Raw genomic sequence first — 26,397 nt, 5'->3', positions numbered from 1 at the left:
ACTTGAAAATACCTGAAAACAATTTTTTTATTTTTCTTTATTTTTATACACTAAAAATAAATATAAAACGCAATTTCACACTTATAAAAACGCAACACTTGGGGTTCTACTGTTTAGATGCTAAGTAAGAGCTTTTGCTAAATTTTTAACCAATATAATATGGTAATTACATAATTAAGGGATGAAAAGAATCACATTGATTGTTAAGATCATCCGTGCTACCATGATTTGAACTAGCTACATACTGAAACTACTTCAATTTGAAAGAGCTACGATATTCATACACTGATATGCCCAGAATTCTGTTTATATGTATATACATGTACAAAAAGCATATTTGAAGCTCTCCTGTAGCCCACACAAAAGTTCTTTCATCTTTCCTTATGCAGCAGAACTACTTAGCAGTGGCGCAGAGAAGAGCCCACCGAACCAGAGGTGATCTTCGTTGCTGAGGGGCCAGCTCCCATGCCTGCAACATTGACAGTACCCCTTTACTCACAAATGCAGCAATCAAGTCAACATTGAATATGGTGGTGCTAGCAATATTTTGGTAACTCAGTTGTGTTTCTAACTCAGAGAAGTTAGATATTCGCTGTGCATCTTGTTTGTAGTAAGCAAATTCATGATTGCCAATTGAGAATTCAAGAACCAAAAACAAAATAAAATTGAAGCAGATGATAAAAGATGGCGTGAGAAGAAGGAAAGTTTCCCGACAGGAAAGAGCATCCAATTATCAACACCAGATTAACATATTATTGGCCATTAAGTAACTTTCAAGACATGTCTTGTTTTAAAAGCATCTCCGGTTTTACCTTGTTTGCCGGAACGTGGGAATTCTCCAGCAAAGAGCAACTGAATCCTCCCTTACCCTGCCAAATGAGGGATCGAAGAATTTGATAAGTACTTGCAGTGTGGAAAAAAGAAATGAAAATACAGAACATGGAAGAGTAATCTTTCAATAACAAGAGCGTTTACACAACATCACATTTGCACTTGGTTAGAGACCACTTGACAAATGTCTCATTGTTGAACTGATCATGATACACAGTAATGCTAAAAACTTCACTCGCTGCACGGCTCACCTTAGGAATAAACTTCCACTATTCAAGGAGTCTCGTGCAAGTTCTATTGAACACAATGCATGTACAAATGAGATTGGATGCTAGGAGAGCCCTTACCCATTCTCAGTGGTGGAGTTGTAGTCGTTGCCACTCAAAACATATGAATCATTGGCTTTAGTGCATGTTTCAATAGGTTTCTTCTTCCCATCTGGTTCTCTTGATGATTACCTATACAAACCACTTGAGTATTCTCTGAAGAACGTATCATCTTTTGCAGTCTGAGACTTTTAGGAAAGCAGTTCGGCTGATCCTCAGCCTCTTGACTAGAGAAAACTGTATAGTCAAGGTCGTTTCCCCCAGCCTTTGAAGAAGAAAATCCATACCCAGGGGTTTTAGATGTATCATCATGAAGTGATCTGAGAGATGAGGTTGTCCCTATGCTCAGCACATTCCCTTCACTGTTTCTTAGAGCCCTCACCACTTCCGCTCTGTGATAACAGTTGTGTGGTATCTGGGATCGAGAATAAGAGGGACAGGCTGAAATAGCTCTCTCTCTTATCATAGGCCTTTCAGAGATGTGATCAGAGTAGTCGGAGTCAATGCCACATTCAATGGGTGGTTGTGATTTGTGCCTCATTCTCCGAGAACAACCAAAAAAACAAAAAGATTGCTTCCATAGTTTGGCACATTTCGATGCAGGAGGAGCACAAAGTACAAGATTGATCCGAATTTCAACATTACAACCCAAAATTGTTTGCAGCAAACTTGCAATAAGCTTCCATGACTTTTCAGCCTTGGATGCATAGTCAGAATGATGGAATTCCAATTCAGCTACTGCCAGACCTGAAGTGCAATATAGCTCAGCCCTTGCAAGATACAGAAACACATTCCATGCATTCAAAAACACTTATAATTAAGCTGGTAAAGAGAACCCTTTGAGCAAAGATGAGATATCCTATCAACATCTACAGGGTTTATGAAGGAAGAAAGTGATCGATATTGCCAGATGTTGCCATGCCATTACAACTTTCAGCTTGCCAATATAAGCAACTAAAGCATGGTAAAAGCAAGCTTCATGAAGAGATTTGTGACAGCAAGTCCGTTAACATGTTTGTCTAATAGCATTAAAGCAAGTAATTATTAGGACAGGCCTCCCTAGTTATGGTGCTATCTATAATTTTATATGGTTTTCAATGCAGTAGACTGACATAAAGTTTGGTTATGAATCCATTGTTCGAAAGTCATTTAGTGACACTGACAGCATAGTACATGTATGGCCAATCCTTCTTGTGCTAAATGAGCCAAGTATGGTAAAGGTAGAAGCAGAGAATTGAAAAAAAACATCGCATGAATGTACCTCTATTAATATGAAGAGAAGATAGTTTCCCTTGTTTCCTTAGGAAATTCCTGAGTGAATTTGATTGGCATAATTCACTAGTTCTCTTCCATATAGTATCTAATGTCGCTTGACAACGTACTTGTGATTTTTGCAACTTACTGTCTTCACATGAATACAGGGCAAGATGCTTCAAGCTCTCCCCAGTGGATGGTGTGCTGGAAAAGCCTCCATCTGTATCCAAAAGAATGAGCTTTATTTGAGAGAGAGAGAGAGAGAGAGAGAGAGAGAGAGAATACACTTAAATGAACTGAATACTACAAAGACAATTAATTAGTGCTTATAGTTAACATCCTGACCTCTGTCATGCCCATTTCTGATTGAAGACTTTGAATCATTCACATCCACAGCCGAGGCTTCCAGTGTGCTCAACTGCAGGAGAGCGGCCGTGAGCCATGTACTTTGGTTTCTTGACATTCTCAGTTGCTTCTCACTTTCAGAAAGTATCTTCAGGGCATGACTCAGTCTCTGCATGTCCCCTTCAGCTGTAAAAAAGGAAACTTGCAACTTTCATCATATAAAAAAGATATGCAAATATAGTGACAAATAAAAGTAGATGACACAACTAAAAACAAAGGGTGAACATGTACATCTTGAAGTTGAAAACAACACACAGTTTAAACAGGCATCACATACTAGATAGTTAAGTGGTAAATATGCTAATGATATTCCAGCAAAGCATCTAGAGTTTCCCATGGGAGAAAAATCAGTATGGATCTGGCCTATAATGCTATGCCTGGAGCCATGTATGCCCATTGTCTGTACACATTGTGACAGGTCACTGATGATTAAACTGGTGCCAAGCAGTTTGACCTTGTTTGGGACAGTTCACTGAACTGATAAACTATCATTAGCCCAATTCATCCTGCCATGCCCAGTGGCTTTAACCGACAAAGAGTGAACTTGCAAAGTCAGAAAGAGTGCACGATGAAATACCAAATGAGTCTTAAAGAACCATTAGCAAAGCATTCATGTAAATGTTACTAACAATAACAGTTATTTCCAAAGCTAGACAGGAAACATATTTGAAAACACAAGACTTACAAGAATGCTTCCTTGAAAAATTTCTTCTGACTTCAGAACTATCATCTTTGCATTTACCAGCAAGAACATCCATTATGAGATTTGCCAGCTGAGATACAAGTTGCATAGGATCAATCCTGGACCTCATCAACTCCCTGGCTCTTATAACAGTGCTTGAAGTATCAGATGACAAAGCTAGATCCAGCAAGCCAAGCAATTCATCATCAGAAACAACTCCAATCTGTACAATAACATGACCATTTTCTGTTAATTTGATAAGAAGAAATATGCAATAAATATTCATAAGAAAAGAGATCACTCACAAGCTCATGGACCATGGTCATTGTGATTCTTTTACCGAGCAAACTCAATTGATCAAGCATAATTTCTGCATCCCTAAGGGAACCACTTGACTTAGTCGCTATGAAGTCCAAGGCAACCTGATCAAAGTCAAGGGCTTCTTCAACACAGATATTCCTTAATCTGCCAGCTATATCAGTTTCTTTTATCTTTGGAAAATGATACTTTTGAGACCGAGTGACTGCACTTTTCGGTAGCATATCCAGTTCAGGAGTGATCATTACATAGACAACATTTTCAGAAAGGTTCTCTAGGCTATTCAAAACAATTGCCCATGTCTCTCCATGCAACAAGTGACACTCATCAACAATGAAAACTTTGAAACGTGATGAAATCGGTGGCATTGATGCATCCTTGATAAGGGATCTAATCCTTTTGGTCTGATTAATTCTCACAGAGTCCACTTCTTTCACATCCTGGCTCCTTCCAGAAAAGAACACATAACATTCTCGGCAGAGACCACATGGTTTGTGCTCCTCATGTGAGAGGCAATTCAGGGCAGCAGCAAATATCTTTGAGGCAGAGGTCTTGCCAGTGCCACGAGGACCATGGAAGAGATATAAAGAGGTTATCATTCCTCTAGAAATGGCACCCAAAAGAGACCTTGCCACTACACCTTGTCCCACCAGTTCGTCAAAAGATTTTGGCCTAAATTTCTGACTCAAACTCCTAGGAGTTTCATTTGTAGCATGCTTCCAGCTCCTCTTCCCACAAGGGCTTGTCTCAGCTACATCCCTGGACAACAATGGATTGCCTTCAGCATCAGAATATGGGTTTGAATCTCTGAGTCTTGGGGTTCTTGTCCAGCAGCAGCTTATCCCACATCCGTGGTCTTTTTGAACCATGAAATCAGCCTCTTTGTTTGCAAACAATGATGTGCCTTGGCTTGAGAAGGCATCACTGACAGAAAAGCATGGACTACCTACACGACTCAAAATGTCACCCACCCCACCGTATGACTGGACTTGATTTTTGTATCGAGATTTTCGTCTTGTCACAGACTGGTCTGTACTGTCTCCTAGTGGAGATCCTGCAATGGGTCCATTAGTTGAATCCACATCCTCCAAATGATTACTCGAAGGTGTGATGCATACCAAGTCCAGCTCTTTGTTCCTGTGACTGCCATAATAAACTTCACTCAACGACATGGTTCCATTAATCTCTTCCTTACAATTATCCAATCCTTCCACCTTTTTGGTCCTAAAATGAGCATTCATATTTTTCACTCCACCCAAACTGTCACCGAAAATTAACTTGGATTTTTCAAAATCACTTCCAGAATCAAAATTATCAACTTGTTGCTTACTCTGTCCATCAAGACCTAAATTTTTCCATCCCGAAACACGATTATGGTTTGATCCACCTTCCTTGGAACCATTGGCAGACTGTAAAGATATATCTTTGGTGGAATTCGTTTCCCAGTTGGCATTTTCCAATAAAGCAGAGAATTTGCTCATGGAATTGGTTGAGGGATCCCTTAGTGACCTCACTCTCCTAAGGGCTATAAGGGTTCTTGTGATGGGAATATCAACAGAATGTCGCCGCCCATCTGCCATTTTCCAAAATCAAATAGTAGGAGTAACAAATGAATTCCTTCAGGACACTCCAAAATCAAATTTCAGGATCCATCACCATCGAGAGCTGCATTCCCATCCTGAAAGAACAAAAAAACCAAACATCCTAGATAAGAAACAAATCTCCATATCTTATCTATTCATTAAAGAGAACGATGGGAGGAGGGGACCTCAAAACATTTCAAAGGACCAAACAAGACAATCAGACCCTCTATTTCCTGTTCACTCTATAAAACCCATAACTTTATAGAACGGAAAGTAAACGGATTTTTTACAATAACCATGAAATAGTAATTATAACAACAATTAATCTCCTCATTTTCATTTTCATTTTCATCAAAGGAAAACCGGCATAACCAAGTGTGAGAAAAGAAAATTAAAATAACAAAAGGTTTGAACCACAAAATAGTTAAAAACGGCATGCACGAATGTAGCACATGTTCTCCATCAACCACTTTCAATGAAGAACACACACACACACACAAGGTACCTTCAGCCTCCAAATAGAAGCACGAGAGAGGAGAAGCAGTGTTTACAGTTGACAGCAGAGCATGCACAAACATTAAGCAAATCCCACTCCCCTAAAAGGAGAGACTAGCAGTACTTAAACTAAGAAATTAAATAAAAACACACACACACACACACACACTCATAGGGAGGGGGAGAGAGACAGAGAGAGAATCCAAGAATTCAAACATTACAAACAAGAAGAAAAAATAACAAGTAACAAAGCAAAACAAGGGAAGAAACGACAAAGTACGAGAAAATCAAACACAGAACTTGAAATTAATTAGAAACGTAGTCGTACATCGTCCACACGAACATCGAAGTTAGCAGCAGACATGAAGTAGTAATGTGGTAGAAAATGAGTAGCGTAAAAGGCGGGATGTATACCAAATTAAGAGAAGAGAAGGTCTTGGTTTTGGAACAAGAGATACCACCGTAGCAGCGCTAGTTCAACTGCAAAACCAAAATAATGCCGCTGCTGCTGCTGGACCCGTAGCTCTAGCACTAGTAGTAAAGAGTTGATGATAGATTTTGATGCTGTGGTGGTTGGTAACTAGTAAAGTGGTAAATGTCATTCATTAATGACCACTGAGGTAGCTACTTTTGATTCCATTTTAAACCACGAGAAATCCCATTTGACACAGCGCGTACACAAGGAGATATATATATATATATATATATATAAGATAAATGCTTTTTCTTTCTTCAAAAGAATTATAATTATATCGTGACAGAGCCAGTAGTCAGGCAGAGGCACAGGGATGGAGGAAGGGAGCAGGAGGTGTGGGGGATTCTGGGTTTCGGGGTCGTTTCCTTTCTCTGCTCTGCCTGTCTCGACAAGAGAGCCTGCTTGGACTAGAGAAGGTGGTTTTGGTAATTTTATAATAACAGGAGGATATTGAGTCCGTTTCAGTTAGTTTACTTTTTGGTTGCTGACAGAAACTTTGGTGGTCCGTGCGTATGTGTTTCAGTCTCTTCCTTGGAGCGTTGCTCGCACGGGCCTTGTGGTGACCCGACAAGGCCATTCAACTCACGTGAACACCACCGTTTTTTATTTTGCATCATCGAAGTCTCTTGACTTTCATTCAATAAGGTACTGTTTATTTTTTAATTGTTTTAATATATTAAAACTAAAAATAAATTTTAAAAATAAAAAAATATTATTTAAATATATTTCAAAATAATAAAAAAACAACAACCGCATATAAGATATTAATTAAAGACTGCAAGATGGACCGTTACCATTTGAAATAAATAGTGAAATCACGGACTGAGAGGCGAGTGAGAAGAGGTGTGATAAAAGAAGTAACTATCTAGTTGGTCTGCTCCACGGAGAAGCTGCGCTAGCTATATTGAGCGAGAGGAAGATATTATGATAAAACCCAAAAAAAAAAAAAAAAGAGAGAGAGAATGCTGTGCCCTGAGGAGCTGAGCCGGGAAGCCCTTTTTCAAAAAAGCTGTCAAAATAAAATACCATCACTTTTTAACTCCACCGTCCTCCTCCGCTTCGCTTCCCTGTTGAACCTGTACAAAACACACATGGGGCATATGTCCATGCCAGTCATGCGTGCCTTATTGCCGTGGCTACTGAGCACACGTGCCTTCACTGCCTGCACGAGCGGCGCTCCACGTCCCTGATCCGTATTAAGCATACGGGTTAACCCGGTAATCACAACATTTTTTCATGTTGAACAGAGTCCGGAGTTAACCTGGTTTATCAATAGGCAAGTAAAACTCATAACTCAAAAACTTGTTTAAAATCAATGTAAGACTCGTTTTAATTTTTATTTAATTTCTTATCAATAATGTTTTTTAACTTAAAAAATATATCATTTTAATTCATCTAGATTAATATAAATTGACTCAATTTATAATTTAAGTCGGTCGGATTTATAACTATGCATCCCTAATAATAACAATGCACTATCTTTTGGCTTTAATTATAGCTCTGCTGGGTGATTCTCAAACACGTTGTTGTTGGATCATGTTTTAAAAAATTAATTTTTTTATCATATTAAAAATATTTTTTTTATATTTAAAAAAAAACATTTCAAACAACAACTTCCATTACACTCTTAATCAATCATTAAGGTAAGATGGTGTTTGAGATTATGCTATCGATTGTTTTTTAAAGTATTTTTTATTTATAAATATTTAAAGTATTTTTTATTTATAAATATATTAAAATAATATTTTTATTTTAAAAGAAATTATTAAAACGAAATAAAATTATTAAAAAAATCAAAAAATTTAAAGAGCACTTTTACTCGCGGGTGTTGACTCGAAGGAAAGGAACTGAATGAACTGTAACTTTCAAGGAAGAGATTCTGTAGCAGAATCACAGCAACAATGACCTTAGCCTAGCCATGTCTGTCTAAACCGAGGCAGTAAAGAAGGTATGCTTGTTCAAGTAAAAGCCTGTCAAAGTTTTTTTTTTTCCACATTTATTTATGTTATTTTTTGGGGTGCAATAACGTTCTGATTCCTAATTAATTTATTTATTTTATAAAAAGAAGCCAATCTCATCAGATTAACGTGATACTCTTCAATAACCTTCTTTTTATGCGGGGCTAATTAGTTAATTAATTATTATAAAGTTCAAGTTGCTTGTTTATTATAATAAACTAGGTTAATTATTATGCGTGGTTGGTATAGAATGGGTAATCAAAGACTAATCATTTTAAATGAACAAAAGTAGTATCCCATGAGGATTATTTAACAATTCGACCGCCACATGACTAGCATGAAGATGGGTTAATTACATGAATACAAGCTGCTACAAAGTGCTTCTATCGAGATTAATTTTTGGAGCTCTCTAGTGCCTCTATGCTAGGCAAAAATGGGGTTGCAAAGTACTTAGAATAATTTTCCTGATTTAAAGCATCTCAGATTGAAAATTTCCTAGATCTTGACTTTATGCTAATTGGTATTTAAAGCATCTTACAAAAAAAACCATCATGATTTTAGATAATAGGAGGATGGTTGTGAGTATAGCAGCAGTTATTTTTGAAAATATTTTTTATTTTAAGAAGTTATTTTTAATATCAAAAATTAAAATAATAAAAAAATTAATTTAAATTTTTTCCTTTAAATTTTTATAAAATATCATTTAAAATACCATTCTAAGAGAGTGTTTGGAAACACAGTATAAACCGTTAAATTTTATTTTATATTTTTAGATCATTTTGATGTGCTGGTATTAAAAATAAATTTTTAAAAATAAAAAAAATTATTTTAATATATTTTTAAATTAAAAAACACTTTAAAACTATCAACATTACAGAAACACTAGTGCAAATATGCAATGGGAGTAATTAGAGTACAATAAAGAAAAAAGAGTAGAAATTGAAGAGGCCTATGGGCTATAGCCTAGAAGGCTAGATAAAAAAAAAACCTACCATTTGACAAAGAAATTGTGAGAATAATATTTTTATTAAAAAGAGAGAAAGAAAGGAATCGTGGTAATTAATAACATTGTTGTCAGAGCCACGGCAGGGAGGGATTGGTAGCTAAAATCTTGCTGGACAACCTCCTGTGTTCCGTACATGCCCCTATCAAAATATGGAATAATAAATGGTCAGGAAAGGTAAAGGTAAAAGAACCAAACTGATTGAATTGAACCGCCGTTTACCTATGCTACCGCCATCTTTTTTAGGCCCTGCTTTTGTAAAATTTCTTCCTTTTTTCAAATTATTTTTCTTCGAAATTTTAGATTATTTTAAAATATTATATCAAAAATAAATTTTAAAATTTAATAAATTATTATTTTAATATACTTTTAAATAAAAAATACCTTAAAATTAATCCAAATAAAAAAAATACATTTTAATAAATTATCTAATCGAATCGAGATTATTTATCCTTATAGAGTTCTGGGCTATTCGTCTTTATATTTAACTAGCGGATAGTAAAATCTCAATGTAATTTATTTTTCTTTAAACGAGATTAAAAGTGTGTTAGAGTATCGTGAAACTGTATTTTTTAAAATTTTGATTTTTTTATTTTGAATTAATTTTTTTATATATTTTAAAGTTATTTTGATGTTTTATATCAATAAAAAATTTAAAAATTTAAAAATATTATTTTAATATACAGCTTCTAACATAATCTCAAACATTCAGCTCGTAGATTCTAGCCCCTGTGATTAATTGACCACCATTTATCCTGTCCCTTGAACTTTGAAGGGATGTTTGATCTCTCTTCAAAGTTTCCATTGAAAACTCCCAGAGAAAATTTGAGATGTTTAGTGACTCTGGGAAGGTTGTGTCCTCGGATCTGGAGGGCGACGGATGAACGATGTGATGAACAAAATGCCGTTTTCTGGGCACAATAATGCATCTCTCTTGCTCAAGACAGACAGGCATACTTTTCGAAGGCAGGGTAACATGTTGCTTCTTCGAAATGGAATGATATGCCCGTTGAAGTTTAAACGCTGCCAGGTCTTTTTGTGCAGACCTGCTTTTATTTGTTGCAGATTTCACCAGCAAAATGACAAATCCTCTGTAGATCAAAGTAAATCGTAGATATCAGGACAGTGACCAAACGAAAACAGGGGATGATACAAACACACAGATTCACGACACAGAACATTGAAAAAAATGAAAACAGAACAACTCGGATGGCCTTGCTTTTTTCACGACCAATGCCGTCCTCGGATTCTCTTTGTTTCTACAACTATTGAATCCCATGAATCTAATAATTAAGGTTAATTCAGAACAAGTTTTTTCTTCGTAAAATTAGCTAAAGGGCCATTTTAATTCTACATCATGGTTTTGTCCTCAATTATAGGGTTGATGATGGTTATAGCTGCAATGATTTCATGCATGTTTGATATCGTGATAATTTTTACTTTCTAAATTATTTTTATTTATATCTAAAATGTATTATATTAATAATTTTTAATTATTTTGATATGTTAATATTAAAAATAAAAACTTTTATTTTAATATATTTTAAATTAAAAAACACATATACCACATCACCAAACATATCTATATTGATAATTTTGCTTTTTTATCATCAACGATTTCAGTTTTTTTTGTTACAAAATAGGTAACATTTATATGTTTATGTAATTCTATTACAAAAACATACATTAAATTTGATTGACACATTGAGGAAAAAACCATATTATTATTATGGTCTTAGTTTGAAGATTTGGTTTATCAGAGGCGGTCCATTGATAGTACTTGTTACACAATCAGACAGTCCTTTCTCAGTACATCATCATAAACAGATATTGTCTACTTGGTAAATCTACTTGTATCTCCTTGTATTTTTTAAAACTAAATCGGAAATCATCGAATAACTCTAATGAAGTCGTCAAAACACTTCATATATAAATTGCATTTTCCAAAGACGTGTGGGTTTAATAAAGAATAATAAAAAAAACAATTTGAGATAATCTATATTATTTTTAAAATTAATAAAGAATAAAAAAAAGCAAATTAAATAAATGATGAAGCTTTAAAAAAAAACTGAATAAACTCGAATGAATTTTCCAAATCTAGACTAATCTCTCAAATTTACAATTCGTGAAATCTTAGATCCAGGTTGAATTAAGAAACTTAACTCCTAACTAATTTAATATTAAATAATAAAATTAAAAAAAATACATTAATTTTAAAAATTAGTTAAAGAAAATTCAATAAAGAATGATAAATAAAAAATCAAAGATAATTCACGTTAATTTTAAAATTAGTAAAAAATTCTATAGTTTTTAAATCTAACCCTGAGATTAGACAAGTTCCTAGTCATGGGTGTGTTAACCAAGATTTTTTTAAAAAAAGTAAAAATAACACATCATTTTATGAAAAAGAAAAGAAAATTTCAATAGATTTTGATTGGATTTTTTTTAAGTTGATCAAATTATGGGGTAACCTAAATTTTTAAATTGATCACATCGGGTTAATTGTCCCCCTATTTTTATTGAATTCCAACCTGACATATGCCCCGAGTTACATGGGTCAATCAGCTAGGTCGAGTCGGGTGTTAAAATAATAAAAACTTTTATAAAAAGAAAATAAATAAAAATAATTGAGTTCAATCTTCAATTGAATAAATACTAAAAGATAAAATTAAAAAACAAAAATAAACAAGCAAACTCGGCGTAAATTTTCTAAACCATGGTTAATCTCTAAAACTTGTACCCATTAAATTTTTAAATTAGATTCAATTAAATAGCTCAATTCTCAATCAATTTAATATTAAAGGATAAAATAAAAAAAAATCGACTTAAAAAAATTATCAAAAAAAAATCAGGTTAATTTTAGTGTAATTACATACTTTACAAGCAGATATATTCATCGGTTCAAAACCAGTTTCAATAGCTACTGATTTGCAGTTATCTTCATCACTTAAAGACTTAATTAATCGCTGAGAAAAACATACCAACTAAATTTATACAACTCATATGCACCCAGATATATTTGTAATCTTTCTGATATTGTAAAGAATCCATGATTTCAAATGCAGGCCTCATGGCAGATATCTCCTTCAATTAAAGTATTATTAAGCACGTCATGCAACGCCATGTGCATTTAGCTTCAGAAACCAGCAAAGCAATCAGGGGGGAATGTCGTTTAGGACCATCTTCTTGTGGTTCAGTACCTAATGATATGGCGGCGCTTCCATAGCTCATACATTACCATGTGAAACTCGTCATACTTGACAGGACGAAAATGCCACTTGAAGTACTTGCTAACCTGCAAACCAGAAGATAATAAATAAACCTGCAGAATCTCACCAAACGTTATCAAGGTAAACATTCCTCCATATTTTAAGCACGCTACTGTTAATCAGGAAGGCTACAGTAGCATCTTGGAAATGAGCTTGGGTTGCAAGAAACAGAAGACGATGAATCTTATCTACCTTGTGAACATTTTGACGCATTTTCTCGAACATGTCTTCTGGTATGCCTTTGAGAATCTCCCCCATTATGGGAACATCATCCTCTTTGAGAATTACAGAGAATGCATTCCAGTCAAGGATGTCATTGAATGGCAAGTCATAGTAGTCGGACATGATAACTGCAGAAAGACACATGAACTGCTTTTGGGGTAAACTGCACATCCCCTTCTTTTGATTTTACTATCTATGCTCTATCTAAGAAAGTTATTGCTTGACATCATCACAAACTACAAAAAGCTGTTAAAATGTTGTAAAGTGTGGCTGCATAATGAATAAGTTCTAGCACCAATGGGAAGCATTCTCTTACCAGGTACACATCCAAAAGCCATCGACTCTGCTAAGCAAACACCACCGACTTGAGTCTTCCCACGAGGACAGATGCAAAACTTACTCCTATGTATCTCCTTTTGAAAAGTATCTAGCACCAATGCCCTTTTAACATTCTCGACGAAATGGATCTCAAATTCTTCTAAACCTTTATAATGAACTCGAAGATTCTTTCTTACTTCTGAGTTGGGAGAACCAGCCCAGAAACAAAGTTTAGTCCTGCGATGAAATAGCATTCATCAAATCCAACATCTTCAACAAGAATTGACCACTGAATACTATGCAATGAATTCTTAAGAATACAACTACCATGCTAATATCTAGAAACAAAAGGCCTGCCCAAAAGGCATGTGATACTTGGGAACTTTAATGCCAGATTGTACTGCTGTTCTGTTCAAATGAAGCAAAAGCATTCAGAAAAGTAAAACTTGGTAAATATTTTACTACCTGGGAGGGCGAGTCTCCACTGGGGATAGCTGGATAGGGAGAGACTCCATAGTTGAGCTGCAAGTTGCATCGAGATTCTGAAGTTCAGTATTTGAGTTCACTTAAAAATTAACGTTCATAGAGAATCCAGAATTGCATGTATGCCTTCAAAAGCTCCCTACTGCTACCATAAATAAATTGTTACACCAAAAAAAAAAAAGATTACTCGTTCCACATGCCATCTCCTTCAGGAGGAAAAGAGAGCTCCAGTATCTGTGGGAGGGAAACATCCTTATGTGGAATATAGTTGGAATCATAGCTTGGTGAACACACAAGTCGAATTGCGTTCTTCAGGAGAAATGGGAAAGCAGCAGTAGCCCTGTTGCCAATGCCATGGCAACTGACAAAAAAGTGATCAGCGCCTAAAGTCCTATTCCAGTAAGGGTATTTGATAGTTAAGGCGCGGACATAGTTCTGGATAACCATCTCCTTATAACGAGGTAAAGCATCCTGCATTTACAAAAAAAAAAAAAAAAAATTTTGTAGTTTCTTTTTATGTATACCTAGAATGAGTGAGAAGGGAGGAAATATAGGAAAGTGCTTGAACATATCAGACAACTATATAAAAGAACAGAGTCTCCAAATCCAAATTATGTATCATATGTTGCAAAAACACTAAAATAGAGTCTTTCAAGAAACTTGTGGTCATATCTATCGTCGCATCAATCAGCTAATTAACACAGCATCAGTACGTTGAACGTAATCTCAGAATTAATGCATTAAAGAAACCAAATGTTCCAATTCTTACATCCAATCACAAAGATCAAAGTAAATCAATTACTGGGTTTAAAGCACATACCTGGTCTTCCATTGGCTGACAAGAAAGGGGAATAAAGAAGAGATGAGCCTCATCAGGATTCTCAGTCAAAAACGAACTGTTTCTCAGATTCATGAAGAAATAATGCTCACTTGCATAATTGCTCTTGAGCTTCTTATCTATTGAGTGATAACACGTTTTTGGGTTTCCACCTGGGTAAACAAAGACCTTTAAATCCTTTTCCATTGCCTCATAATTCAGCAAGAAAAACTCTTCAGAGTGATGGACGCCAGCAGTAGACTGTTGAAGTCCATATAGAGTTGATTTTCCCTTCAAAAGACACAAAAGGAGCGTTAAATGAGGGAAAGAAAATGAGAGAAAGCAAAAGATAAAGCAGGGGAGCTAACATTGATTAACATCAAATTGGCCTTCAAAAAAACCCATGAAGTGCGCACCAAAAAGAAGAGCATAAAGAAAATGCATGCAAGAAAGCAAACAAAGCAAAAGCTGCAGGTTTAATAACCCTTAAATAATCTTAGATTGGAAGGAGTGAAAGAAGGAGTGAAAATGAGCATTTAGGGAGAAAACAAAGGCATCGAAACAGTAAGAAAAATGTTGAAACATAAAAGTAACCAGGAAATTAGCAGAATTCGAAATTGGCCTTCAAAACCCAAAATGTGCAACAAGAACAAGAAAATGCAAGAAGGAAAGTCAGTCAGAAAGCAAAGTTTAGCACTAAACCCTTAAAGAACCTTCAGTTAAGTAGATAAACCAGGACTGAGAAGAATGAAAGTGTAAGAAAGAGAGTACCTTAGAAGAGAGTGGTAACCAATACCTTTGCTGCAACAGGATCGAGGCTATGCCCAAAAAGATGACCAAGGCGGCAAGTGCTTTTAGAGGAGGCATTTTCTTGAGGGAATTCAAGTTTTTTCTTGGAAAGGAGGGAAGAGAAGAGAATGAGAATGGTAGGTCGTCAAGATTATTAAGAAAGGTATATCTATCGTTAGTGTTGTTTTTTGGTGGGTGAAGAGAGGGAGAGTATGGATGGATGCTTTAACTAACTCATTCTGTTAGTGTTAGTTATTTCTGGTATGGGACTCCCCCTTTGTGCCACGTCGCCGCCACCCCCATACTACCAGATAGCTGCTGGTGAGTTCTGGAATGAAAACCTGGTATATGCTCAAGGGTGTGTTTGGTGCAAATTATGTTTCAAGACCAAAAAGCAACAAATGTATTTTTGCCATGAAACACGGTTTGCAACGCAGGAAACAGCGAAAACAAGAACTCTGATGAAAAAATCCCCATGAACTAAGAGACATGCTAAGAAATTCTTATAATCTTTTCTAATATTTTAAAAAAATGAATTCCAAGAAAATATCTCAAACTAATATCTCAGTTTTTTTTCGTAGAACTTGGGTGTAATGTGGAGGCAGCTTCACTCCTCGAAGAACGTTAATGAGATGGAAACTTTCAACAAATGTTTCCCTCCATGCCCCAGCTGTCCTGTGACTATTGGTTGGGTAAATGCACAGTCACTCCAAAGTCTCCGGTCTTCACTCCAGTCATTGCCAAATCGCCTATCCTCCTTTTCACTGAGAACAAATCCCTAATCTCCTTCTCTATTAACCAACCGGCAACCACAAAAGCAGCGACGATCAGTCCAGTCTTCACTCCAGTGACCCAGTCATCAGTCCAGTCTTCACTCCAATCATCAGTCTAGTCTTCACGCCAGTCATCAGTGCTCACGGCTTCCTTTTCATCAACAGCGGCGACGATCTCCTTTCTTTCCCATCATCAACAGCTCATGATTTCCTCTTCAATCTTCATTAACAGCGGTAACGATCTCCTTTCTTTCCCATCATCAACAGCTCACGGCTTCCTCTTCATCAACAGCGGCAGGCAACATCGCTCTCCTCTTCAGCCTTCATCATTAACGGCTTCCTCGTCACCGTAAGTTGTTCCCCTGTATCTTCAACCTTCATGTGATTGCCCATGATGTAATATTCCCCTTGTAGGCCTTCAAAATGTAAAACTGTAATATTCCCTTGTACAGATGTTGAATGTTGATTTTGCCGGTCATGATAATGATTTTGAATAACAATTTGTCCCTTAATAATGTTTTGCTTGATGGAATGATTTGCAATAACAATTTGCCAGTCCTGATTGCTCTATGTCTGTGCCTCTGTGGTGTTATTAAAATCATCATACTGAAATGTGAATTTATGCATACCTTGGTGCTGCAATGAATGGTAGTGGTGGTGGTGTCTGGTGTGCGTTGAGTTCGTTTAGTATGATGAATTGATGATTTTCAAGCTAATTTTAGTATGATGATTTTCCAGTAATTCACATTTCAGGATGATGGAATGTGTCTGCCTGATTTCTCTGTGTCTGAAGCATGAATTAACGGAATGATAGAATAATTTTAGGATGTCATTTCAGTATATCAGTATATGTACCGAAGCAGATTGAAATTATTATAGTTTTGTGAATTGTTATATACAATAAAAAAAATTAATTATAATTATAAAATATTTGAATAAATTATAGGCTGATTTGAGTTCATTCTTGTTGAATTTATAGCATCTAAAAAAATTCTTCTAGTAATAGATTTGATGTAGAATAGCAACATAATATATTAATGAATGAATATATGAAGAATAATAATAAAAATAAAAGTTATAAAGCTGGTTTTAATTTATATGATATACTAGTAAATTATTTGTTTTAAATTATTTAACTATTAATTAATAAAATATTATTTAAATTATATATAAATTTTTGTTTAAAACATGTATTTTAAAATACTTAAACTAGTATATTTTGAACTAGTATATTTTAAAGCATCAAGGATTCACTGTAGTTTCTCTAATTCAGTGCGCCCCAGCTTCTGGACAAGGCGATTCTTTATTTCCATTATTTCTTCGTCAGAAAAGCATACCTGGAAACCAGCTGTTGATTCCCTGCACTGTCTGAAAGCTTGCAGCAGAGGGACGAATTCTCCAGGTTGTCAGATTTCGTGGTGCCATGGCTCTACCTATCACGCGGTTCCTCTGTCTCTTCTGTACTGACTGGATTTTCTACAGTTTTATTACTCCTTCTTCAATGTTGAATTGTAAAGGGTATTTATAAATTAATTTGTTTATTAATCGAGACTGAATTTCTTTTTTAAAGAATAAAAAACACTTAATTTCCCGTAGTTAGAATCTCTCCCTTTTCTTGGAGATAAATTAGTTAAGTTTTTTTCAAAAAAAATTAAAAAATCTCTAAATTAAAGCCCCAAAGAAATCTAATTTTCTCAATCTTCATTTTGATTCTTCATAAATTTATCTCTTATCTAGTATTTCAAGAGAAATACATAAAATCTCTCAATACTCGATCAAGATCGACACCACATCAATTTGATGATGATAATGATAATTACGACACTGATGATGTTAATACCCCATTTATTTTTGCATATCAAAAATATTTTTTAAAAAAATTAAAATTAATTTTTTTTATTTCAAATTAATTTTTTTTGATGATTTTGATATATTGATGTCAATTATAATTTTTTTAAAAAAATATTATTCTGATAAATTTTTAAATAAAAAATATTTTGAAAAACAACCGTTAATATACCTCAAACACCAACATAAAATTACTGTAGCTGAAGTCGCCTCTAAAATTGATGCCATTGAATCAAAATCCTTATTAAAGATAAGGACAAGAGCCTGGAGGACAGTATGGCTTCGAATAATCCCTCACCCACTTACAGTTCGCCTCCACCACACGCGAATCTACCGATTTTCTCATCGCCCTCTGTTTTACTTTCTGCAAATAATTTTTCTGTAGATTTTCCATCTTTGCTTCTGTCTGCATCATTCACGTTGCTAGAAATGATATAATTCCCAAGTTAACTAATACCCCAATGGGCCCCCAAAAACCCTCACAATTCCCAAGTTCACTGATACCCCCAATGGGCCCCCAAAAACCCTCACAATTCCCAAGTTCACTGATACCCCAATGGGCCCCCAAAAACCCCCACAATTCCCAAGTTCACTGATACCCCAATGGGCCCCCAAAAACCCTCCCATCCCCGCTAGAATCTGTCAAATCTCCACTCTTTGCTTCAAGGGATTTTAGGACGACAGTTCCTCCAACTTTTTTAATCTAAATGATGACGTGTTGTCAGTCCAAGCAACGATGAGCCGTTGATTTTATTAAAAGATTTGAGGGGCTACGTGTCATCTTTCCACTAAGAAAGATGAAGAAAGGGCCAGGGGCGTCCGGGTTCCTTTTTCTTTTTCTGGCTAGGTGAGCGACCAAATCCTCCTCGGTTAGCACGCAAGCGCCTCGCATCTTTTTATATCACCTTTCAATTTTTTTTTAAATTTTAGTTTTCTATTTATTCTAAATTAAATTTAGTATGAATAAAAAAATATTTAAAATATTACCTAATTTTGTAATAGTTTATTTAGATAAGATTATAGTTTTTATAATAATATTAAAAATTACTTTGTGACTTATTATATATGAATCTAATATGCAAAATTTATATATATAAAAATATGCTGATGAATATTGGATGAGAATAATATTAATCTTTAGATTAATTATTTTTTTATTTTTTTTTCTTTTTATCACTTAGAAATTATCAAGTCATGATTTTTTTATTTTTTTATTGAGCCTCACCTTTTATTTTTATCAAAACAAAAAAGAAATAAATGAATAGGGAGAAGGATTTTTTTATTGAAAAGATAATATTTTCTTTCTTAATTCAAATGATTGATATTTTTATGAATATTTATTTTAATGGCATTTTCTTATTAAAAAAATTATTATATTAATAAAAAGATATGTTTTTGTAAAAGAAATTAAATATCAATAAGAAAATTAAATTTCATCTAATAAAAAATATTTTCTTGCCAAAATTTAAATCATTGCCTTTCATATAAATATATATATTTTTATTATAATTGAATTAAATAAAAATTGATTTAAAAAAATGTCCCTAGACAGCGGCGTGAAAAAACTAGTTTATTCTGATTCATAAGTCCCCATCAAGAGAAGCATGACTCCGGCTTTGGGCTTGTAACCTAGCCCACAATCGTGGACCATTGACACGGCTAGGGCCACCTAGCTTTTCAAGGTTATCTCTCGGCCTGGCAAAATAGGAAATAAATGTGAATTGTTTATTAAATCGACAAGGTAACAAATGATTTTTATATTATTTAGAGCATAGGTTTTGACGGAGTAGAGAGATTTAATTATAAGTGGGAACTCTTCAAGGCTATAAAGTAAATTTAGGTTGATATGAAGGGTATTATTGAAATTCTATTGCACTAGCTTTTTTTATATATTTTATTAACAAAATACTAAAAGGTACTATTTTCCGTCATTATAGATCAAGACTCGTAATATCATCGATTTTTTACCTTTACAGAACAAAATTGAAGGTTTAATTTGTTAGGAATGGAAAAATTAACAAATAGGGGACGAGAGGGAAAAGGTGTAGAAAATGATTGGCTTTTTGGAACTTTTGATGAAATGTTTATTGTAGTTCTCGTACTTTCTAAATTATAAATGTTAGATCCCTGTACTTTTTAAATTATAAATATTAGATCCCTCTAGTTTCTGATATTTTTTTTAAAAAATCATTTTTAATCCAAAAATTCTTTTTTTTTTCTCAATGCTTGGTTTGAGAGAAGAAAGAGAACATTATCAAATTTAAATACTAGAGAGAAAAAATCATCGTTGACAATGATATCAACCACTAAAATAGTTAATTTTGATGTTAAAAGGTTCCATTTAGCGAAAGGAATTCCACCTATATGTTTATCATCTTCAAATTGACTAAAAAATATAATCGAGCATCAAAATATTTTTGCTTTCGAATTTATTTGGAGTCTTTGTGTAGTTTTTTAGGCCACTTATGGGTTTATTATAATGTCTATGATGTTATTGAGGTCTTTTGGCTAAAAAGCTAGTTGAAAATTAATTTTTTAGATAAAAAACAATACATAAAACCCTACGCGTCATTTATCTTTTTTTTTAATTGAAAAGATGAACGATGTGTCATTCATCCTTTAATATTTACAAAAAAAGAGATGGTCTATGTACACCCCTACTATTAAAAGAAGAAGAAGAAGCATGGCGTGTGAGTTAGGCCTGTATACCAAACGCTTGGGTGAACCCACACACTTGGCTTGTTTTTATTTTATTTTATTTGTTTTTAACCCTTTTAAATTAAAAAAAACACACCATTTCATTATTTGTTTGTTATTTAAAGATTTGTTTTTATTTGACTTGAATTATTTTTTTAACTTTAGGTCTATTTTTTATTTTAGTCTCACACGCAACTCTTTTTTTATATATAAAAAATCTGTTTGATATAAAAAAAATTCCCGTGTACCTGGCTGATATTTTAATAGTGACTGTGATTGCTCTGTCATCCTCCTTGTTGGAATGGGACATAGATTTTATATATATATATATATATATATATATATATATATATATATATAGATTCTTCTTTTCCTGTGTCCCTAAATATTTTCTTAAAATTTCAAATCTTTTGATGATTGTTTGTAAAATTTAAATTAAATAATATGTATTATAAGTTTAAGGACGATTTAAAAATTTTGTATCAAAGTTAAGAATTAGTTTAAGATGGATTTTTAACTGTTTGAAATTAATTACTATTATAAGATATTATTTGTTTCTTTATATTAGAGTTTTTAAGCTTAACCTGGTGGTCAACCCGGCTATTTAATTAACGGATTACAATCGAATTTTTAACTAGGTTAATCTGTTAAGTTAGCTAAAATTTTTATTTTTTTATTTTTTTTTAAATTCAGCTCAATTTGAGTTCCGAATTAATCTAGTCTTGGATTAACACACCAAACAGGTTAAGTTTCTTATCTATGCTTTATATCGGTCCTTACTCTGCCTTGAAAATTCTGTTAACTGCCACATCAACTTTTTTGTGAGTAGTAAGTAGTTCATTTGGTAACACCAACTCTTGATCGATGATTCCGGAGATTGACAGGAGCAAGACCCAATGAGTCCCTACTCCCTACAGACCACAAGCTGGCAGAGCACAATTTTGGGTGTAGTGCTGTGCTAATCATCCATTTTTTGATGGCAGGCAACAGGGGCGATGGATCTATTGTTTAAGCTTAGAGATTAATCCTTAGGTTAATCCTTCAGAGCAACCGGAACAAAGAAAATTTCAATTTTGAATCTTTGATTGCATTAGCCTAGCCTTCTTTTTATTTATATATTACAGTAAATGTCTTAACTAATTTATATATATATTTCGACTAATTTTACAAATTTTAAAACTAATGACTATATAAATATCGTCTAGAAAACAAATTTTAAATCTAACTAAATCAAAAATTACAGTAGTTAACAACGTGGGTCGGGAACATGAGGTGAATGTATATATTATAATCTTGGCAAAATTGCTGTCTTTTGGCTTGTTCCAGGTCAATATAAATGATTGTCAATCTATCCACACCTAAAGAGAGGATTTGCAGGTAATCATGGAGCAGGTTTGACCTTAACTACAAGACATGTCCCAAACACAATTGATTAAAGGGGACTGCTCTCACATCTCGGTGGTTAAAAATGGGGAGGCTAGGTGTGAAAATGATGAGGTCCAGGCGTGTCCACATAAAGAAGAGTTACCTTGATAGAAAATTACAGCCAGGGCACATGAATGCCAATGATTACGCAATATGTCTATGGCCATTGCCTTCTCTTGAAGCTTTGTCAAATCCCGTTTTTCGGTTCATCATTTGAGGTCCCCTTTTCTTGACATTATAGTACCAAGCTACGCATGGCGTACAAGAGTGCAATGGCTTCAAGTGGTTCCAAGACGCTAAAAGGTATTGATTGAGATTTAAATGGATGAATCCAAATAAATTCGAGTAAAAAAATGAGAGAGATTAAAAGGTATCATTAAAGGGTATGTTAAATTTTTATATATATATATAATTATTGATTTTATTATCAGAGAATTTCATATCCATAAAAAAACCGATCATCTGACTTATAAGACATCACTTACTATTATTAGAGTTACCGGTCACCTGATTTGCCAAATACTACCAGCTACTATAACAACTACTGGTCACTTAATTTACCAAGCACCACCTACTACTATTATAGTTATCGATTACCTGACTTATTAGGCATCACCTGCTTCTACTAAGTTACTAGTCACTTGGTTTATTAGATATCATTTATTACCATTTGTTAATCATATAGGTTTTTTATATCAAGTCACTTGATACTTTATTTTCTAAATATTTTAGATTTTGGACCCATCACAAATGTTGTTTGATTTTTATATTATCGATTTGTATTAAAATCAAAGGGTAGATTACAATATAAGAAATCTCATGATATCCTATATTTTAGATATAAATGACTCCACAAATATTGTTTCAAGACCTCAACGTTGATAATAGAAAGCTTAGCTTCTCTTTAATGAGTACTCTAAATTAATTATACTATTCGAAGAATAAAACTTTTCTCTCTACTTTTTTATCCCAAAATGTATTAATTTTAATTTGTTTTATATGAGGATATTTTCAAATATTAAAATAAAATATTTTTCTATTGAATCTTAAATACATTGTTTACATGTAAATCGATACATTCATATAAATTATGTCTGGCAACCTTTTCTAGGATATATACGAACCTTGCTAGATGCATCCGGAGAAAATACTAACAATTTGAGTTAAGTCTTTGCGGGTATTAAATATTTTAAGTCATCAAATATACACAAGCTAGCGGCATCAGGAGAAAAACCAGAGCCTCTGGAAGCCAACAGATAACTAGAGACAATACAGCGATTTTCGGAAGAAATAAAAAAAAAGAAAGGAAAGTTATGATTTGGCTTACAAGTTTATTTATTTATATCCATATACATACCATCTTGAACATGTTTTTCTGCTGTCAGTTTGAGAATATGGTAAGTTGTGGTTTATTTTTAAAGTGATTTTTATTAAAAAATATATTAAAATAATATTATTTTTATTTTTTAAAAATTATTTTTAACATTAGCGCATCAAAATGATTTGAAAATATAAAAAAATACTAATTTAAAATAAAAAAATAAAATAAAAATTAATTTTTAAAAAAACATTTTTAAAACACAAAAACAAACATCCCCTTACAAGTTTAACTACCAAAACTTGAAATCATAAGTCATAGTAATAACATCCTGTAGGCTTGTGGCTGAAGTGATTTCTCTAGACGAATTTAGTTATGATATAATGAATTGCGATAAAGAACATTAATAAGTACTGGTATATATCCATTAGCATGCGCAGGTCCCAATAAAATGACTCGAACAGAGAAATGAATACGGTCGGGAGGTTATGCTGGCTCTTAAATCAAGTGTAATTAAGGGGATGAGATGGACCACCCACAATCTACGACCATGTGGCTAGGAATTTTGATAGACTATATGCCTTGTATATATCTACATTGTCGTTCATACATACTCTCTTCTTCTTTTATTCAAGCCCTAGCACCCACTCGATAAATTAATGGTGCTGTTAAGCATTCATTCAGTATCTTGATCGGTGGGCGCTGGGCCTAGCCTTCCCCTCCTGCATCCTGACAATCTCCACTCTCTTGTCTCCTTAATTTGATGCTATTTGTTTCGAATATTTTCATGTATACTTACACATATATAGAGTTGCAGTCGCGTGCACCTCTTGAGCCATGCATGTTCATGTGGCCCAACTTGAACTTTTCCATCTAGGTTTATGTCAACGTCCCGGCCCCCAGCTCTGATCTAGTGCTAATTATCTCCCCGAGATTACGAAGTGTGTGAACAACACCATAGATATAGCAATTCTCTGCTTTTTTTCCTGTCATTTTTTTTACAAATGACCCCCTATCGTGACCATCTAACTAAACCTTCAAGTGGGGTTGTAGAAAGCGATCGAACCCTAGCTAGTATTTAGTTTTCCAAACTTGAAGAAATTAACCACATGGCAAACCCTTGTGCCGCTACCTGCCTGTGTTTAATCTAATGAAAGAGGGTTAGGTGGTGATGATTAAGGGATTAACAAGTACAAAATTACTCGTCGGTGATACCGTGTTAAAAAGTGTGTTGTGCTCCGAAATTTGACAGTGTGAATATCTGAAATCATGAAAAAATGAATAATTCAAAGCATAAAAATGTTGACTTTCCCTCACAGCCTAAGAAGAGAGATTGATTTGATGTGAAATAACGAGGGATCTTGCATGTGCAAATGAGAGAACCTATTGGCTGGAGGAAGACGAAGAGAATGCCACATGGCATTGCCTTTAAGCGCCACGTGTAACCGGGTGGATGCGAGGAGTTGCTACGTAGCTTTCACCCACTCACAATCCCACCATTCAAAAACCCTCTCGGAGTTGATAAAAATAAAATAAAAACACAGCTAACATGGCTGGCCCTTTTATTTTATTTTTAGTGCCTTTTCCTACCCCAACTGTCGATTTTATTTTCTCTTCAGAAAAAAAAAGAAGCTATCATGCCCCACCATCCAAGATCGAGGGCTCTTATTACACTCCAAATCCATAACCAGCGGCCCAGATTGTCTTACACGGACAAGAGAATCGTAAAAAGAGAGGAACAGAAATCCTCCCATGTGAGGCCGTAGCTTTCAGAAGCCAGAACATAAACGACGGATACCACGCCTTCTCTTACGGGTCCAGATGTACACGACTTGTCGTTGACAAGTGTCAGCTTGAGGGGCCACTGCTCTTCCATGTCAGACTCGTGTATCCTGTTTTTGTTCCTTGTGTGAATCACCGGCGAGGTTTGCGGTCAAGAATACAATATTAAAGGGATAAATTAAAGAAAAATAAGAAGAAATATACTAAAGAAAGGAGAGAAAAATAATAATTTCGGGCCTACAAGCAGCTGGTGAGGTTTGATTTGGAGGGCAAAAGCATGTGCGGATGCTGCCACAAGAATTTCTTGGTCCAACTTATCATCAAATCATTTTATTTTAATTAATATTTTTACAAAATTAATTAAATGTTTTGATCAATTGGCTGGCCACAATTCGTGTGGCATATATAATTAAGTAATGCATCGATAATCTTGTGTATTTCCTACCTCCAATTAATTAATTATTAAAAACTCATGTGTGATCACGAGTTGTTATTAATCCTTCATTAAAAAAGTATAATGATTTTATCAAATATTTATTTCTAAAGATAGTTCGTATGTCATATATTTCTATTAATTACCAACAAAAATATCATAATTTATCAACGAAAATATTCTCTTGATATTTTTATTTGTATTTATCGATTTTCTGGTAGTGATTTTTTATTTTATTTTTTTAAATTATGTAATTTCATAAATGAAATTGTTATTTTTATATAAAAAAGTGTTATATATATATATATAAATTAGTATATGAACTGGCAACGTTATAATGGAAATTAAGACGTTTGCATAATGAAATAAAGAGTAGAGAAAATCAATTGAAAAAAAAAAGAAGTAGAGAAAATCATATTGTATACATAAATGATAACTTATCAAATCAATTTTATCGCTAATTCTACGTCTCACACGTTTGTGACTAAGAAATCTCTCTACTGCTGTCCACTTGCCTGCACAAGCATATAAACACAAGTGACCTTATAATATAATGAGTAATAATCAAATATTAAGATGTCAACTAGGAGCTAGCAACAGAAGTCATACGTAATTTAAATTTTATCATTTAAATTTTTTTAATAAATATATTAAAATACGATCGACGGAGAATTTTGAGTTGACAAGCTCTTTCTAATAATTTAACCCGTGAATCATATATAAATATTTGCACAGTAAATATGTATATAAAAGAAGAAAAAGGTTCCCAGAGATATCACTTTCTTTGCCAAGATCATATCCTCTTGATTATTGTTGCTTTTAATTGAGTAAATTGAATTTTAAATCTAATTAACGTAGTGGTAGTTTTTAGTTTTCACCTTTAGCAAGTAAGA

The 26,397-nt window shown here is 33.9% G+C and overlaps 1 protein-coding gene, 1 long non-coding RNA gene and 1 pseudogene across 4 annotated transcripts; 1 reads left to right on the top strand and 2 right to left on the bottom strand.

The window, feature by feature from the left end:
* Nucleotides 1–394: 394 nt before the first annotated feature.
* Nucleotides 395–6,548, bottom strand: LOC133675492 (protein STICHEL-like 2; annotated as a pseudogene).
* Nucleotides 6,549–12,170: 5,622 nt separating this feature from the next.
* On the bottom strand, nucleotides 12,171–16,986 carry LOC133675406 (probable glycosyltransferase At3g07620). Of its 3 annotated transcripts, XM_062096773.1 has the most exons (7): nucleotides 15,211–16,977; nucleotides 14,443–14,730; nucleotides 13,810–14,093; nucleotides 13,605–13,661; nucleotides 13,138–13,376; nucleotides 12,792–12,949; nucleotides 12,171–12,625 (listed from the first exon to the last, which is right to left on the bottom strand). In XM_062096773.1, the coding sequence occupies exons 1-7, from the start codon at nucleotides 15,304–15,306 to the stop codon at nucleotides 12,524–12,526; spliced, it is 1,224 nt and encodes a 407-aa protein (XP_061952757.1). In that variant the 5' UTR covers nucleotides 15,307–16,977; the 3' UTR covers nucleotides 12,171–12,523. The 3 variants fall into 3 exon arrangements, with proteins under 3 accessions (XP_061952757.1, XP_061952758.1, XP_061952759.1); XM_062096774.1 differs by lacking the exon at nucleotides 12,171–12,625 and having other exon boundaries at nucleotides 12,796–12,968; nucleotides 15,211–16,986; XM_062096775.1 differs by lacking the exon at nucleotides 12,171–12,625 and having other exon boundaries at nucleotides 12,833–13,067; nucleotides 15,211–16,986.
* On the top strand, nucleotides 16,215–17,596 carry LOC133675407 (uncharacterized). The gene is made up of 2 exons (XR_009835406.1): nucleotides 16,215–16,350; nucleotides 17,275–17,596. It is a non-coding gene; the product is annotated as an uncharacterized LOC133675407 (long non-coding RNA).
* The last annotated feature ends 8,801 nt before the right edge of the window (nucleotides 17,597–26,397 follow it).

Source organism: Populus nigra, chromosome 16, assembly GCF_951802175.1.
Source record: "Populus nigra chromosome 16, ddPopNigr1.1, whole genome shotgun sequence".
Lineage (NCBI taxonomy): Eukaryota > Viridiplantae > Streptophyta > Magnoliopsida > Malpighiales > Salicaceae > Populus > Populus nigra.
Note: the sequence above shows the minus strand (reverse complement) of the source record. Positions and strands in the feature narration are given on the sequence as shown.

Bases quoted from the DNA above. Each gene is read 5' to 3' on its own strand.
- LOC133675406 (XM_062096773.1), bottom strand. From the start codon at position 15,306: ATGCCTCCTCTAAAAGCACTTGCCGCCTTGGTCATCTTTTTGGGCATA. The intron at 14,094-14,442 runs GTATGTGCTTTA...TTGTAAATGCAG, and splicing joins GTCAGCCAATGGAAGACCAG to GATGCTTTACCTCGTTATAA. The intron at 12,950-13,137 runs GTAAGAGAATGC...GTCTTTCTGCAG, and splicing joins GGCTTTTGGATGTGTACCTG to TTATCATGTCCGACTACTAT.